The following is a 16,649-nucleotide window of genomic DNA, read 5'->3' on the forward strand; positions in this document are numbered from 1 at the left end:
CGCCTTAAATGATCGTACCTTTATAATAAATCGAATTGCCGTACCTACGTAGATATTAGATAGTAGATATACCTCACGCCCGTAAATACTAAACCCGTACAATACGTGATTCATCGATTTCGTGTATGATCTTTCTATTTTTTTCCACCTACACTTATAATTTTGTATTTAAATATCCTTTCGATGATACATTACCTACCATAAGTCGGGACAAGAGACCGCTTACTCGATACATTGTGTTACAATAGTAAAAAAAGCTAACATCCTTCGATTCCATTTCCGATGGAGTCAGCATTCCCACGTAGCTACAAATTAGTATAATAAGCGTAATTTTCAGTAGACTATTCAAATCAAACAGCTAATTTATTGCAAAAAGTTTAATAACAAAAGTGAAGAAATCACAATCAGCAAATTGAAATAATAAAGGTCCCGTTCAGACTTCAGACACGGCGGTTACGACTTACGACCGCGCGGTCCAGTCAGCCGCGGTGAACGTGACGGGATTCCATACACTTCAGTTCAAAAACGGAAGTCGAAAAAGCAGTATGCTTGTGGTCACCTTTCAAAAACCTAAAGAAAAAGGTAGTATTGGGTCCATCCAACATTAAGAGACTGGCTCTCGCATGGCCTATTTGCAACCTTATATCGCAAATTAAGAGAATTGGACCCGAACTTTTCAACTATTCTCAATATAGATACGAAATGTATCAGGGGAGAAATTTCAAGCTCAGCGTCGAAGAGGTCCACGATGATGACACTATAATACACGTCCGAATCCCCCCATGACGATCTGCGCGGGCAAGTGTGAACGAATAATGTGAAGACGCCAATGTATTTTATTTTATTAGGTGATTCAACAAAGATACATACTAGAAAACATACAATTTGAAAGCATTCGTCGATACAATTTTACATGCATATATATCTTCAAGTATAGAATTGCACAAAATAGATTTATATATTAAGATGTAATACATATTTTGGAATATTTTCTTATACAGGATACAATGCAATAAAAATAAGTTGTACGTGTGTACTTATTAAATAAGATTTATTCCTAAGAGATTATTCGCAAAAGCTGAGAGAGTATCACGAAAAATGTCAATTTGATTGTTTCGGCAGTATATATTATATTCCCGACACATGCGGGCCATAGGTGTGTGGTATGTAGCATTATTTGAAAACAAAGGCAGTTTAAATATTTCCCGATGTCTGAGTGTTCTCGATCCCACATTTATTTGTATTTTATTTAGGAGGTTAGTATCTACTTTATAGTTTAATATTTTATACAGAAATTTTATATCGAAAACGATGCGGCGTTTTATTAGAGAATTAAAATGAAAAAAAGTTAGAAAATCCTCGTAATTTGAATTTGAACGTGGGTTAGAAATTTGGAACTTATACAAAAGGTACTTTAAGAACTTTTTTGAACAGATTCTATTGAATTTATATGATTTTGATATTGCGGACTCCATACGCATGAGGCATACTCAAGATTACTGCGAATCAAACTCATATATAGACATATGACAGTTTCCGTTTTTTAAAAGGGTTTGGTTTCTCTCTTAACGAACCCCAGTCGCTTAAGTGACTTACGAGTTATGTAATCTATATGATGTTTAAAATTTAATTTTGTGTCAAACTAAACCCCGAGATCTTTAATAATGTTAACCCTACCAAATGGTTTGTCACCGAGAGAGTAGGAAAACATTATTGGGTTAATTTTACGAGTAAAACTGATAGAGTAGCACTTTTAAATGTTTAATTGCATATCGTTTTTATGGAACCAACTCAATAAAGTTTGCAAATCAGTCTTCAATTTTACACAATCCTCTACTTTATCAGTTTTATTCTACATTTTAAGGTCACCAGCGTACACTATATAACGTATACAAGAAACGCGGCGGATGTCGCGCGACTTGCAACCTTGCGTTTTCCGCGGTGTCTGATTGTCAAGATTTAAAAATAAAGCGGAAGGTACTCACTTATGTCCCAATTCGTGGGTGATGGTGTGTGCCAGGGTGATGCCGTTGTCCTCGTTGACGGAGCAGCTCCGGTCCGGGAGGCACATCCCCGCCACGTGCGCCACCCCCAGCGTGCTGAAACCACCCCAACATCATCAGAACGGTGTCTGCTTCTTACTACACCCCCCTTGCGCCACCCACGGCCCCCCACCCGCCCTCGCCTTCGTTACATTTATGTGAACACTATCGTATCCTTATGTAAAGTCCATTAAAATGTTTGATAAATTTTGCTTAACAAAAGCGGGTAACAACAAACAAATCATTCAAATGTGCGTGCTAACACAAGCAAAAATTATATGCTTACTCGGTTCACTGACAGACACCGACACATTGACCTAGGCTTATTTGAGCATTCGAACGGACTGAGCGCTGTAAAGATATTTTTTGTATTTTAAAACAATAATTATTCATGTTCGTAAATATAAGTATTTATTCACTTACCGACTTATTATGTCTACCGGTTTCGAGACGTACTCGTCTCTTCGTCAGGGCACTCGCTACACCAACATGCGAGTACTAAAATACGCTATCACTGTATTGTTTAATTGAAGTCCCTTTTTACTATCGGAATGTAAAATATTTTAACTCCTGAATCGTGAGATGATTGGCAAACTCTGAACAATTATTCTCCTAAATCTCGTGTGTTTCTCAATGCGAATATTAAAGCAACGTGACGTTCTCCCGATACACATCGATGGACGCGCATTTCACTGTAATTGGTTCACCCCTGATTTGTTCAATATATACATTTTATCTTTACAGATTTTCCGATGTTGTCTTTAGAATAAAAGGCCGGTTTTTAGTTGATGTATTACCTATATACGAATAGAATTCTTCTCCATTCTCAACACTGAGGTGTTTCACATTCAAAAATAATATTCCCTTAATAAACAATCAAATAACTTTTCAATATAGTCCACTTTTTTATTTAAAAATTAACCTATCGCGTAACATTCAATCACTTAGCCCCTCCCCTTCCCGACCCTCTCCACAAATTCCGCTATTTTTTTTTATTGTTTTAAAAAATAAATTAAATCCAATATACAATACAAATACATAGTTTACAAAAAAAATTTTGGACCATAGGTACATCCAATATCATTTTCTTTTTATTAATTTTTGTAGCCACTCTACTGGCCCGCAGGCACGTTCCGGAGTGTCAGTGTATTATTTATTTTATACACAATAGTACATACTTTCACATCAATTGTCAAGTCACTTTAACAATTTAACTGATATTCTGATTTATGAAAAATATTCCTCAGCTTCCTGTCTAGTCCTTTAAGTAGTCCATTTATGGACTAGAGTTTTGAAAATTTTAGTGCATGTTTGGACATGGTGGTGTTGGCATTTCCTTTAACTTTGCATGTAATTTATGTATTTTTTGTAAATACTCGTACTATGTATACTACGGTGACGGTAAAGGTGAAAGTGTATTTTAGTACTTTCATGTTGGTGTAGTGTATGTCCTGAGGAAGAGACGGGTACGTCTCGAAACCGGTAGACATAAAAAGTCGGTAAGTGCTTAAATCCTAATATTTACTAACATAAATCAAAATGTTTGACCACAAAGTTATGCTTCGAACATAAAAAATAAATAATTATTCTTTGATTTTTATATTCTTCTCTTCTTCTTTATTTATTGGCTCTCACACCTCCTTACTGGGGTGTTCTAGTCAGTGTCGAGTTTTGGTTAAATTTACACATGTGTTAGTACTGTACACAATAGTATTTAATATCGAGTACACTACACATGTCGATTGATAACATATTTCCAACTTGATACCATTTACAACTAGATATTTACATGAAATTTTGAATACATGTTTATCGGGTGGGGACAGGAGAGTAAGAATATGAGCAAGGAATGGGACGTCGTTATCGGAGAGTTCGGATAGGAACTCAGGATAACAATCATTTATTAATCAGGCATTCAAAAACCACATGGCTGACGACAACTGACATTCGCACGTGGCAGAGTCCCGGACACGGATTCTGAATGGGTGAGAAGAATATTGTTCTCTTAGAGTAAATCAATTATTATATTCACATTTCAGACATGTTCCAAACACTATTATAATCTTAGAGTAATAGCTTATTCGTCTTTGTTTACTGTTGTTTTTATGGACCTTAATAATCTATTGTTCTTTTTTATCATGTTTTTGTAGATATCTAATTATATAATGTGAGCACATTGTAATTGGCAGTTGTGCTGTATTGTACATTTAAATAAATAAATAAATTAAAACACGCCGCCGATAAGTCGCCACCACGAAGTTAGCGACGGGCCGTATGAACTCAGGTCGAGAATTGCAAGCGCAAACCGAAACCATCCGTTACACGTTTGCTGTTAAACAAAAATCCAAACCAATAATTTGAATGGATTTTTTTCTATGCGATAGAGCTTAAGAGCTTCTCTAGCGAATTATCACCTTGAGATAATACATATTACTAATAGCGCATCTTGATCCATTGACATATGAAGGAAAGATGATCAGTCTTGTGCTTAGATCCAGCCCAGAGACTATGGAAAATTTACTTTTTGTATCTAACTCATAGACATGAGCTCTAATCTCCACTCGATTTCTCTTTTCGGATCTTTCGGATTTTACTGAGAGTAGCCACCAGTAATAAAATAAAATCAATTTTAAGAAATTAAGAGAAGGCAGATAAAATATATAGGATATGAATAAAAATAATAATAATAAAGTAAATGAAAGATAAAAAATAAATATGAACACGTAAATTAAAAAAATATAAATAAAAAAAGTTGAATTAAAAAACACAACAATGAACACATATGTATTTACTGACGTACTCGAATGACTAAACGGGCGTACTATCAACCCCTATAAGGAATCTTCTACATTCAGTATAGGAGAGATGGAAAATGTCTGCGTGACCGGAGAGAACGGTATTATACTCGTAATGCTCTATACATGCTCTATAGAAAAAAACATTATTTCTCGACTTTGTCCAGGGCAGGTATCGGCAAATTAATTGTGGTTTAGTTAGGTTAGGAGTCTACAATATTTATTTTTGGGAACATGTTTCGTGAGCATTACCGTAGTAGGAATATATTTAAGTCGATTCGGGCACAAGACACAGAACACAGGACACTGGACACAGGACACATGACACAGGACACACAGGGTATTGTCATGTCATCGCCAAAATACGAATAAAGCCTACCTATGACATGTACGAGTATGTTTTTGTATTGATTAACACTGATCAAAATACATCGCAATTTAAAATTGAATGATTTTGTTATTATTATTTTTTTATTAATAAGTATTTCATTGATAAAACATATACATGATTTAGTTATAATGTATTCCTCACTGGGAAACCCTGTGCCGAGGAATATTACATAATAATAGAAGAAAAGGAATTCCTCTAGGAAAGAACTATAAAAATCATTGAATATACACAAAAACATAAAATGTTTTCATAACCTAATAAGTGCATGTGAGGGTTGCTTATTAAAATGCATGTCGTGTTGGTTTTGTATTTTTGTGCAACAACTTTGGCGAGGGTGTATAGTGGGTTTTGCATGTTGGTTTAATTTATGTCCTGACAAAGAGACGGGTACATCCCGAACCGACATAGAAAAGTCGGCATGTGGTTAAATACAAATATTTAATAACATTTAGTAAAATTATTTTATTTTGTTGCATTATGTCCAACTTTGTTTCATATTATGTATTATGGTAAAATAAAATCATTAACAACCGTTAACCTAACCTAACCTAACCAGGATCTCTGTAATGTTTTAGACACATTATTTGAATTGAATTAAATTCATTTTAAATTAAGTTACATTTTACATACACAGATCAGTGAACTAATTATGGCTTTTTAGGCGCTATTCATGCTAAGCCGTAGGAATTAACATGCGAAAATTAGTAAATTTAATTAAAAATAATTGAAAGAAAGTTATTATATAATGCAATTGGGTTTTGTAATATTTAAAAACAAAATAATTCATTCAAATATATAAGGACTTATTAATTATAAATCTTCATGTTTTTATAGATGGTACTCGTATCTAGAATACTAATTTAACATCAAATATTCATGTTATGTCGATGCGCAGGTAGTTTCTGTAACTGTCTCAAAGCTAATGTCTTACCACTAGATTTTCTCATGAAAAAGAAAGAGATGAAACGTCTCGTGCATACATGAACATCGTAACATTTTGCCCAAAATTAGTTCGATCGCGGGCATTGTCCCGATAAAGATAACAATACGATACACAAGAAAGATAAGAAACATATTGATATTAGTAATATAATATTGGCATTGGTCTAGACTGAAAGAGATACGATGCTAAATGAATTCCTATGTATTTAACATACATAAACTTAAAAAGGACGAATTCTTAATGGAAAGGATCAACACAAGTTTATAGTTTCTCGCCCCTTTTCAAAAGATTGAAATGAGGTTTGTGAATTAATATTATTATAATATATCGTTTCTTGCACGTGTCCAATTACCTAGTGTTTGTTATGGTCCTGTTTCGTATGCACTAAACTCATATTGACTCGCGAAATTTTAATTGTGTTCATTTTTAATAATTTGTTTGAGTTTTAAAAGTTAAATGTACTCGTAATTTTTATCAGTGGAATTACGATGACAACAGTTGAGATTGAAATATGTTTTTCGACGCTAAAGCGAATTAAGACATTTTTAAGAAACTCCATGAGCCAAGATAAAGTGCACTCGCTATGTTAGGTATTTTGTGAATTTCTGTATCTTATTGGAAAAATCTGTATATACATAGAAGATATATTCATGTAGTTTTACAAAAAAAAAAATGTGTAAAAATTATTGTAAAATACACATGTACCCATTTAATAAAAAAAATGACCCCCCCATTTTTAACCCCTTCATCCGCCACTGATATCTATAATAATTACTGAGTATTAATATTACACAAAGTTACAAAAATAATCTAGAAAACAGAAAAGCAAAAAAAAACATAGCGATAGATACATGAAACATCGCCACAGTAAATTTATCCCCGCAGTAATCTCAATCTCTTAATTAATGAAAATGAAATGAAATTTGCGGATGTGATGTCATAAAGTAAATGCAACACCGAGCGACAAATATCAGTTGTCTCCGCCCTCCGTCCTCCACGTGCCGTGTGCCATGTGTCATGTGCCATGTGGCAAGATCGGCTAGGAGGTGAAGGTATCTCGCCACGCCGACTAATTACACGGGACATCGAGCACGCCGGAGCCACGCGCCAGCCGGACTCCCGCTAATGGCGATATGAGACGTCGGTATTTAAGTGATCGTAAAATGAAAATGACAACGGTGACAGTTCGATGGGCCCGAGTTTAGGAATAGCGATGTTCTCACGAGGGAGAGGTTCGACCTCCGGCCCCGGAGGACGCGCGGAAACAGGAGTAGTGGCGCTCTCGCGACGGGAGAGGTGCGACCTCTGCTGGCTGGCTGTGAGGAAGCGCTCCCGGAACAATCTGCGGTACAATAGCTTAAGATGATATGAGGAAAGAGCGGTTAGATGAATAGGTATTTTAATATATTATAGTTTATCTGTCACCCTCTCGCCGATGCTTCCCCGAATAATACGCATCGCACGTCTGACCGATTCTTGTCGATTCTCGGTTGACAATTTTTTTCCCGTATTCCCGAAACGATTTCGAAATTTTTTTAAAGAAAGAGTATAGATTTTTGTTTCAGTGTCGGCACGTTTTGCAGTTTTTCAAAATTTGTTTTCATGTTTGTATACCGTACGTCCGAAGAAGGCAGATAACGCTGAGCTTTTCAGGGTGTTCACATGGTCTAACAACAGAGACGCGCCAAAGGTGTATATTCATAGTGCGTGAATCATGGAACCGGTCCCATAATCCAAGGAGAAAATACTTAAAGAAGTTTAAACTCTCGTCGGACTGGTCTTTCGGAAGAAGCTATAATTATTAAAGCTTCCATCCGAGCTGATGAAACTAATGCGGTGGCCGTCTGGCCATCTGGCCATGTGGCCATCTGGCTATGTGCTCAGTGCTCGGTGCTCGCTGCCGGGGGCAGAGGACATCTACCGGGAGTTCAACAGCCGGAACCGGAAAATCGGTCACTCGAGAATTATTATTACTGTTCCTAACAAAAATAGCGACACGAATGAACTGAGGAACGCCGAACACAGCTATGTAGAACATTTTTGCGCTAGTGCGAATTATCGCAATAAATACCGTATTTTGAGAGTTGAAAAACGCACCTACATATATATAAATATTAAAAATAATAATGATACGCTAAGCTTCTATTTAAGAAGTCTGTCAGTAGTTGAAAAAGAGAGAATATTGAAAGAAGTTATAAAGAATACTCCATAACACCCGGACCAATTGAGAAACAACCTTTCTTACATAATTTTTTAGCAACTGGCGTAAATCGAACCCGAGATGCCAGTTTCACAGTCGGCCGTCTGACCGACTGCGCTCCGGCGCCTGTCACTGTATTACTCATGTACATGGTTTAATAATTCGGTGGTATTGCGAAATAAATTCTCGATTATTAAAATGAAGTAATAGAAATAAAAGTAATAAGTACACGCGTATTTGACTCGTAGGTAATATCTTGCAATAGAATGCTTATATAAATAAAAGTATAGAAAGAAAGCGCGTCGTCTAGACACGCGGCGCTGTTTCTGCGGTTATTTAAAGATCTTCCTTATTCCATGCTCCATACTCCACACTGGCTCACTGGCTCACTGGCTCACTGGCTCACTGGCTCATTAGCTGTAGTGTAGGTCATAGAGATAGGAGAATCATCACCCATATTACATAGCTACCGCGAGTATTGACTAAGCATCATTTTAAACCGAAGAAATTATTGACAAAAACGACATAAACACTTTTATAGTATTTATTTACCTAATTTACATAATCTATATTTAGGTAAGAGGTGAAAATAATCGAGTTCTCGTGGATGATGCGGGCAGCTTTAGCGGCATCGGTCGATTCCATAAATAATAGTTTTATCAAATATTATTTCAATGGGTTGTTCCTGTAAAATTTCATAGTCCATGGACTGGATTTGAAGCGTGAGACTGATCATCTCGCCTTTATGTATCATATGATGAAGATACGCCGAAGTTGGATTAACAATGCGGTACTTTATGCACCGCTGAGTAACGGCGATTATTATTATTTGGTCTCAATACAGGACCAACGCCGACGGCCTTATACAGTTTTTGCAATCGAGGAGGTACGAGTAAATAAACAATACGATTGAAATTATTGAAGTTTTTATTGTCATCTACTATTTAATTAAGATACGTGTTACAGGTATCTAAAATACATCATAGTAAATGAAGGTTTGTTCGGTGAGGTTCCAGTTCCAGTTCCAATATACGAGTACCACGTTTTTTCTTCAGTTTTGAATTTCTGAATGCTTGTTGATTTTCTTTCATGTTTAGGTCATTGAATGTTTACAGTCCAACGCTGAGAAGTTGAGATTGTCCACTTAAACTCACCCGTGCATGAAACCAGCCGTATGAAAAAACACTACTCCGTAGCGTACTCCATAGCTGCTTTTGTAATATCCCGAGGATATATAATATTATGTAGCACTGGTGGGTATACTCGCGCTTTAGTGCTTTTGGTTTACGATTTTAAAATTGATTTACGATTTTAACAAAATACATAAAGTTTGGTTACACGAGGAAAGTGTTTAGGTAAGTATGAATCGTGACGATCGAAATTAAAAAATACAATTTAAACTTTTATTGTTTTCATATAAACGTATAGTTTGCGCCCCGCAAAAGGGCTCCGTGCTCCGGGAGGAAAAAGTGAAGGTACCCCGTACCCCCCCTAAACTACGAACTCGTATGTCCTCGTGAAATAAGAAACATCCGCGGAATACATTGCCACACCTACTCCGCATACTTTGCGCGTACCTACACTGACTTTATTATTGAGTAGTAAATATATTTCCTCGCAGTCATTATTTACATTCCGTTTACAATGTTTATTAGTTTCTACATACGTAGATATGCGAGTTCACAGTACTAAAATAGAAGCGTTAGTTTATTCACACGCGGTTTAATGGAGACATTGATTCTTCGCCTTCGACCTTTCAGTTCGAGCGTAACTAATCGAAGAAATAATATTTGTTTAACCCGATTCTGTCATCGCTGCGCAGAAATATCGAGAACAATAGCCGTAGGATCCAAATGACGGACGACGCCGACGGGAGGCTGAAGCTCTCCGACGGAACGGAAAAGTATACCGATCGTATTATAATATTATATCGATCGATCGGTTCCGGGCCGAGTGGGCTCGTCTTCTCCACCGTCCGACGTCCGACTCGAGTTCAGGTCTGTCGCTGGCACCGACAGCACTGCACACCGCACACCGCACCCTGCACCCCGTCTCTTCTCGACTCATGCGTCATGCGTCATGCGCTCGAAAGGATCACGCTTTAATGCGAGAAGCCGGCACTCGTGGTTTCCATTCATGTAACACTCTGCCATTATTGTATGCTAATGGGCCGACAGTTGACGCGTGAATTGTAATGAGAGATTAACTGTCGATATTTTGCGACGCGACGTGTCCACGCGTAATGTTCCGCGCATCCTCGGCTATCCGAGCAGACCGAGTATGATATGTATGCACGCGGTACTCGGCTGCATTCCCGATGAAGGCATAATGTCACGTCGTATGCAAATATGTAATTACAAAAGTCTATCTGCAAGACAGTCTACGGAGGGACGAAATTGTACATTTTAATAATACACGACGTATTTGATATTAACGGTTAGCACCGCGACTTACTCGGGTTCGATTTGAAATAATTCAGATTCTACCGATTTTTAGTAGCCATTGCCGCCACTGCTACTAGACACGACCGGCATCGCTGCCATCAGCCGCCGGCCACCGGCAACCGGCCACCGGCAACCGGCAACCGGCCACCGGCCACCGGCCACCGGCCACCGGCCACCGGCCACCGGCCACCGGCCACCGGCCACCGGCCACCGGCCACCGGCCACCGGCCACCGCAATATTTAAATGCTATCATCAAGGGTTCGCACATTAGTTCGTGTATTCGCAAATGGACTCCAGGCTTCTCTGTCTCGCAGTTCTGATACGAACTGCCGACGAACCGAGTACTAGCAGCGGGCGATATAACATCGGACGGGTAAAGTAGTGAAGTAGTAAAGTAACGAGCGCGAGTCGGTTAAGGCCTTCGCAATTGTAATATGTGGCTAAGCGAACCGAATCGTTTCAACTTAATCAAACGGTATATTTCTTTATGAAGATTATTATTGCGGAGCATAAAGTTGCCACCGGAGGTTGAATTGTTTGTAGGAAAAAATAAGCGAATCATAATATTTTTGCTGACAATACCGCGCGTCGGATCGCCATGACCCGCGACCCGCGCGGTGCGGCGTTGTGCAGATCCTCAGAGCGACTCGCCAGTCTCAACACTCGTAACTCGTAACTCGTAACTCGCGGCGAAAAGATTTATTCGTTTTACGAAGAGATTATTATTTATTATTTCGTTTACTTCGGAACATTTGGATAGGTAATAAATTACTAAAATAGTTTTGTCTTTGACTATTTATTTTTTTACAGCGAATATTTTCATAATCACTCGCACTTAGGAATTTCGCATCCCATTCTTATTAAATTGTTGCCAAAATAAAGTCACTATTTATCGAAGTTACACTGGTCCTACTGGCCTTAGCGGCCGGGCCCCATCGGTAGTACTGACCTAATTGGCCCCACTGCTTCTGCTCCTACTGGATAAAATCAGGGTAGTTGACTCTGTAAAGCATTATTTACTATTTTCGACTGGCTCGTGTACTCTCAGGTAAAAATAATGCAAAAGGAATCGAGTAAGGATTAGTCGGCCTCGGGGCGTACTGATTAGTGCGGTTAGTGCGGTTAGTGCGGTTAGTGCGGTTAGAGCGGTTTCCCGCCACTAAATAAATCTACCCATTAATACTGGGTTCATCGATAGTTCTAACGCTGAGCTTATAGCGGGATTATAACCACCTCGACGGCAGCAAGAGGACTAGGGAGAGGTGGCATGTGGCATGTGGCATCATCGCATCGGTTGGCGTAATGAAGGAGCGTAACAAATGCTATCCTTCGACATCCGACCTCCGACCTCCGGCGGATATACACGACTGAAATACTCTCCGTAAGTGCAAGTCTAGTATAGTAAGCGATGAACCTAACAGAGCCGACGAATTATCGGTCGAATGGTGAGGCAGTCAAAATAAAAATCGCAGCTCCGATAAAATAGAGTCATAACCGAAAAAAATAGGATTTTGAGTTAAGCATACCGAATAAATTAGTAGAAAACTTTCTTATGCCAAAAATAGACAATTGTAGCTTTACACTAAAACAACTCGCTGGCTTTTCGACTCACTACGCTAACACTTTTATTTGAATGCGGCCATTCTCAAACGGTGTCATATTTTAACATTTTTCTATAAATATAATAGCATTATCTAAGACAAATCTAAATATATAAATTCTAAAATTCTAAAATAATAAAAACAATATTATTAATATTTAAAGCACTAACTTTGTGGTCAAACATTTTACTTAATGTTATTAAATATTTGTACATAACCACTTACCGACTTTTCTACGTCTACGGGTTTCGAGACGTACCTGTTTCTTCGTCAGGACACCAATTAAACCAACATGCTAAATTCCAATGATCACCCTAAACCTACTAATCTCACTCCCTCCCTCCATCCCCTCTACCTTTTTTCAACTATTTCTCTAACAACATATAATATTTTCATAATTTAATCAGTGCATGTTTTTCCTAATCGGAGTACGTTCTTATTAAAATGGATGTCGTGTTGTTTTTATATTTTTGTGCAACAACTATGGTGAAGGTGTACAGTGGGTTTTGCATGTTGGTTTAATTTATGTCCTGACAAAGAGACGGGTACATCCCGAACCGACATAGAAAAGTCGGCATGTGGTTATATATATACAAATATTTAAAAACATTTAATAAAAGCAACTTCACACTGTTCTCCTTTGGGTTTTAAATGAGATAATTGCTTCACGCTTCACCGGAAAGAACACGTGAAGACTGATGTCGCGAAAATAAGCAGTCATGTAATATTCGTATCAGTTAAACTGAACAAAATAGCAAGAGTTTTAATAAAGTAAAATGACTGTGTTATGTCCACTTATTATGCACATGTATATTCAATTTTGATTATGTAATATTTTTTTGATTAACTCTACTAATGTACAGGATGTTTTTAAAATAAAAAAAAAGATGTGTTGGGAAAATGGCAAATTCCGATTACCTGGCGACATGTAGACCAATTTTAATTAGATTAAATTTACTAACAGTGATGAGCATTTATATAATGGAACTTAGTCTTATTAATAAATCAGGACCCGAATATTTTAGTAAAGAAGAAAAAAGCCACTTTCGTAACACTAGAAATAAAAGTAAATTAAAAATTCCACCGACGAAATTTGTTACGACAGAAGAAAATTCCCTTCTCGAAAATGTTTTCCCTCTCTGTTGTAACAAATTTAAAGATAAATAACTCCCTAGGGAGAAAATCCAGCCAGTCTGCGAGCATTTGGACATACTCAAATCATTGTTGAATTTTTGGAAGATTTAAAATGTAAATTACGTAAGCAATAGACACCGTAACTTATATTTTTTTACTGTTGATATTTTCTTAACTTCTTATTTATTTACTTTTTTTTTTCATTACTGTATTTTTTTGTTTGTTTTTTTGGTCAGACTAAGAAATTGCTAGTGGCAATAATTTCACCATTTAAAAAAAAATCACTTGTTATATTTTTACTAAAACTAAAATCCCACCAAGCCACTTTTTGTAGCTTGTTGGTGAAGATTATATTTATACTGACTTAATAATATTATTTACATTTATAAAAACAATGAATAACATATAAAAATTAAAAATTTAAGTTAATAAAAATTTTCATTATATTTTTATTATTATTGTATGATACGTCGTCATTAATTAAAAGGGTCTAAAGAAAAAAAAACAATGAAAAAACGCGGTTGTAAAACGAGATGTTATTTAAGTTTTCAGGCTCCGCTGAAAATCTTGTTTTTTTCGTGTTGTGGCATTTTGAGCATTTCATCGGATGTGCGAAATGTGGAAATGGATAAGCAAATAACGACCGCTTCTCTTTATGTTTTCGCGGAAGCTTTTCCATATATGTAAATACGAAACCGCGAAACTCTATAAGTGTTCTAGACAAACGAGCATTCTGTAAATAAATTGTTCATATTTTTGACTGGCAATTTTCCAACACTTATCGTCGGCTCTTTGTGAAGATCCCATCAATATTGTATACTGAAAGCTCGAGTGATCTTCGATCAGCGCACGCGGGGACGCCGCGCCACGCCGCGCCGCCGCGCCGCCGCGCCGGTCTCGCCGTACGGTGCGAAACTCCGGTAGCCGCCTGCGTCCGTCTGTCGGCTTGCATGCGGCGTGAATATTCGTTCATTTGTGAAATTCACAAGCAGTCATTCGTCGTGCTCACGAATCGGAATAGCGCGTAGCGGTGGTGACTATAATATACACGTGGAGTGCACTGTCAGTAAAGTCATCAGTAGTCAGCTAACGTAAAAGGTACGTGTGTGAGTGGGAGGCTCACCATTCCCTATCCGGACCTAAAGACGCATAGAGCACCGCATCATTTTTGTTCCACGAAGGTAGGATGACCAGTCTCACACTTCAGATGCCAGGCCAGGGACCTTGAAGTATTCCAGTGTAAGCACACCCTTTTAAATCAATATTTCACATGTGACAAGCACCCTGGCGCGGTTGGTTAGACGGCTAACTGTAAAACTGGCGTCGCGGATTCGATTCCCACCAGTTGCAAGAAAAAAAAATAAAGAAAGATTTTTTCCTCCATGGTCTGGGTATTGGGGTGTATTTTTCATTACCTCTTTCCATATCCCTTCTTTCCCACCTGCTGACAAGTCTCTAAATAGAGGCTAAGCGGGTTAATTCTTTAAAAAAATATATATATACATAAACCATCTTGGAAATCGAACCCAAAACCTCTTGCGCGGTAAGCGAACGGGCTGACTACTAGGATTACTATGTATCCTTTACTAGGACTATAAATGCATAATTCTTTTTTGAGCGATGAATGTACACTTTTTAGATTGCAGTTATAATGTTTTGCCTCGCTTATTTATTTATATATTTAACAAATTTACGGACAATGTCTAATTTAAACAAATCATATAACGAAAAACAATAATAACACAGTAACAAATAATAGAAGCAATACAACAAAGAAAAGTTATTATATTACATAGCTATTTGTAAAAAAACTCAATTAGTCTTATGATTACCGAGAAAAGGAATTTCATTATTTCGGAGTCTACGTGAAGGAACATTAAGAGATATTTGAAGAGAATAGTCGGAATATCAAATAAACTATTAAGTATCTTTAACATGCAAATTAAATCTGCATTAAATCGACGTTGTAAGAGACTGAATATATTCAGGAAAAGTTCCATGTCGGTATAGTTATAGTGATCTCTAGTGATTCCTAGTTTGAACGCAATTATTTCATCACTATCTTCATCTTCATCACTATCTTCTAAAACTACTCTAAGTCTTTTTTTAGGCAATATTACATTTATTTGCACTTTAGATAATGACAACTGGAGGGAGAAAATTTCCAACGGCAGCATAACAGGCTGTTATTGACATCGTCTCTTCTTCTTCTCCTGATGTGATTGACTGCGCAGTCTTTGCGCCTTTCTTAGCTATGACTTTTTCTGTTGAGTTGTTTAACTGGGCCCCAGTCTCACCAATATTAAGAATACGATAATATTACTTCTGCGCGGTTAAGTTATTGGCTCGAGCAATGGAAAATCCTTCAGCCTATCTAATACTAAGCTCTGGATGTCGTTCTAAAAAAGATCGTAGCCGATGTGGTCCAGCTTTGCGAGTCTTTTCATTGAAATTAGTCTTAATACAAAGTTTATCAGCAAAGTAGATAGCCAGCTTCTGTAGCATATCTCTTGTCATTGGAAAACCCACTTTTTCTAGTTTTTAAACATGCACTACGAGTCGTTTTTCGTTTTCCTGAAAAAAGAGACATTAATCAATTTAAAGCGTTTTTAAGAGCATATTCGGTCCATATAGCTCTTATATCCGTATGCAGAGACAAAACTTAAGGTGAGGAAAGTACATTCTAATTTCAAATGCAGAGAATAACCCGAAGGTGAAGACAATAGAATGTACTCTCCTCACCTTTAGATTTGTCTCTGCATAGGTATCAATCATGGGTATCAATCTTGCTCCGATTTTGCGTACGTATTTGCGTGGCATTGCTGAAAAATAAAAATGCTGAATTAGTATGGGATAGATGCCTCTAAGGGCAACTATCCTCACGGGGACTGGGGCATCTATCCTTTATGGAGGGGATAGACGCCTTTAAATATTAAAAATAATTTAAATTTAAAAAAAATAAAACAACAGTACAATCTTTGCATTTAATGTATACATTGATCGTAAACACAAAAATTATAACACTTACCTCATACACTCAAAAGTTCCGAGCAAAATAATAAAGTAGAAAATCGAAATCCAGCAATCGTTCGCGCGTA

At 37.3% G+C, this 16,649-nt stretch overlaps 1 protein-coding gene across 2 annotated transcripts in view; it reads right to left on the bottom strand.

Annotated features, from left to right (window-relative positions):
* Window positions 1-16,649, bottom strand: part of AdamTS-B (ADAM metallopeptidase with thrombospondin type 1 motif B) — a 208,549-nt gene that overhangs the window by 40,639 nt on the left and 151,261 nt on the right. For both annotated transcript variants that reach the window (XM_088231285.1, XM_088231286.1), the window contains one exon: window positions 1,986-2,099. In XM_088231285.1, coding sequence (XP_088087411.1) covers window positions 1,986-2,099 — 114 coding nt within the window. The remainder of the gene's footprint in view (window positions 1-1,985; window positions 2,100-16,649) is intronic.

Source organism: Micrasema longulum, unplaced genomic scaffold (assembly GCF_059751315.1).
Source record: "Micrasema longulum isolate JH-2025_06_02 unplaced genomic scaffold, ASM5975131v1 h1tg000868l, whole genome shotgun sequence".
NCBI lineage: Eukaryota > Metazoa > Arthropoda > Insecta > Trichoptera > Brachycentridae > Micrasema > Micrasema longulum.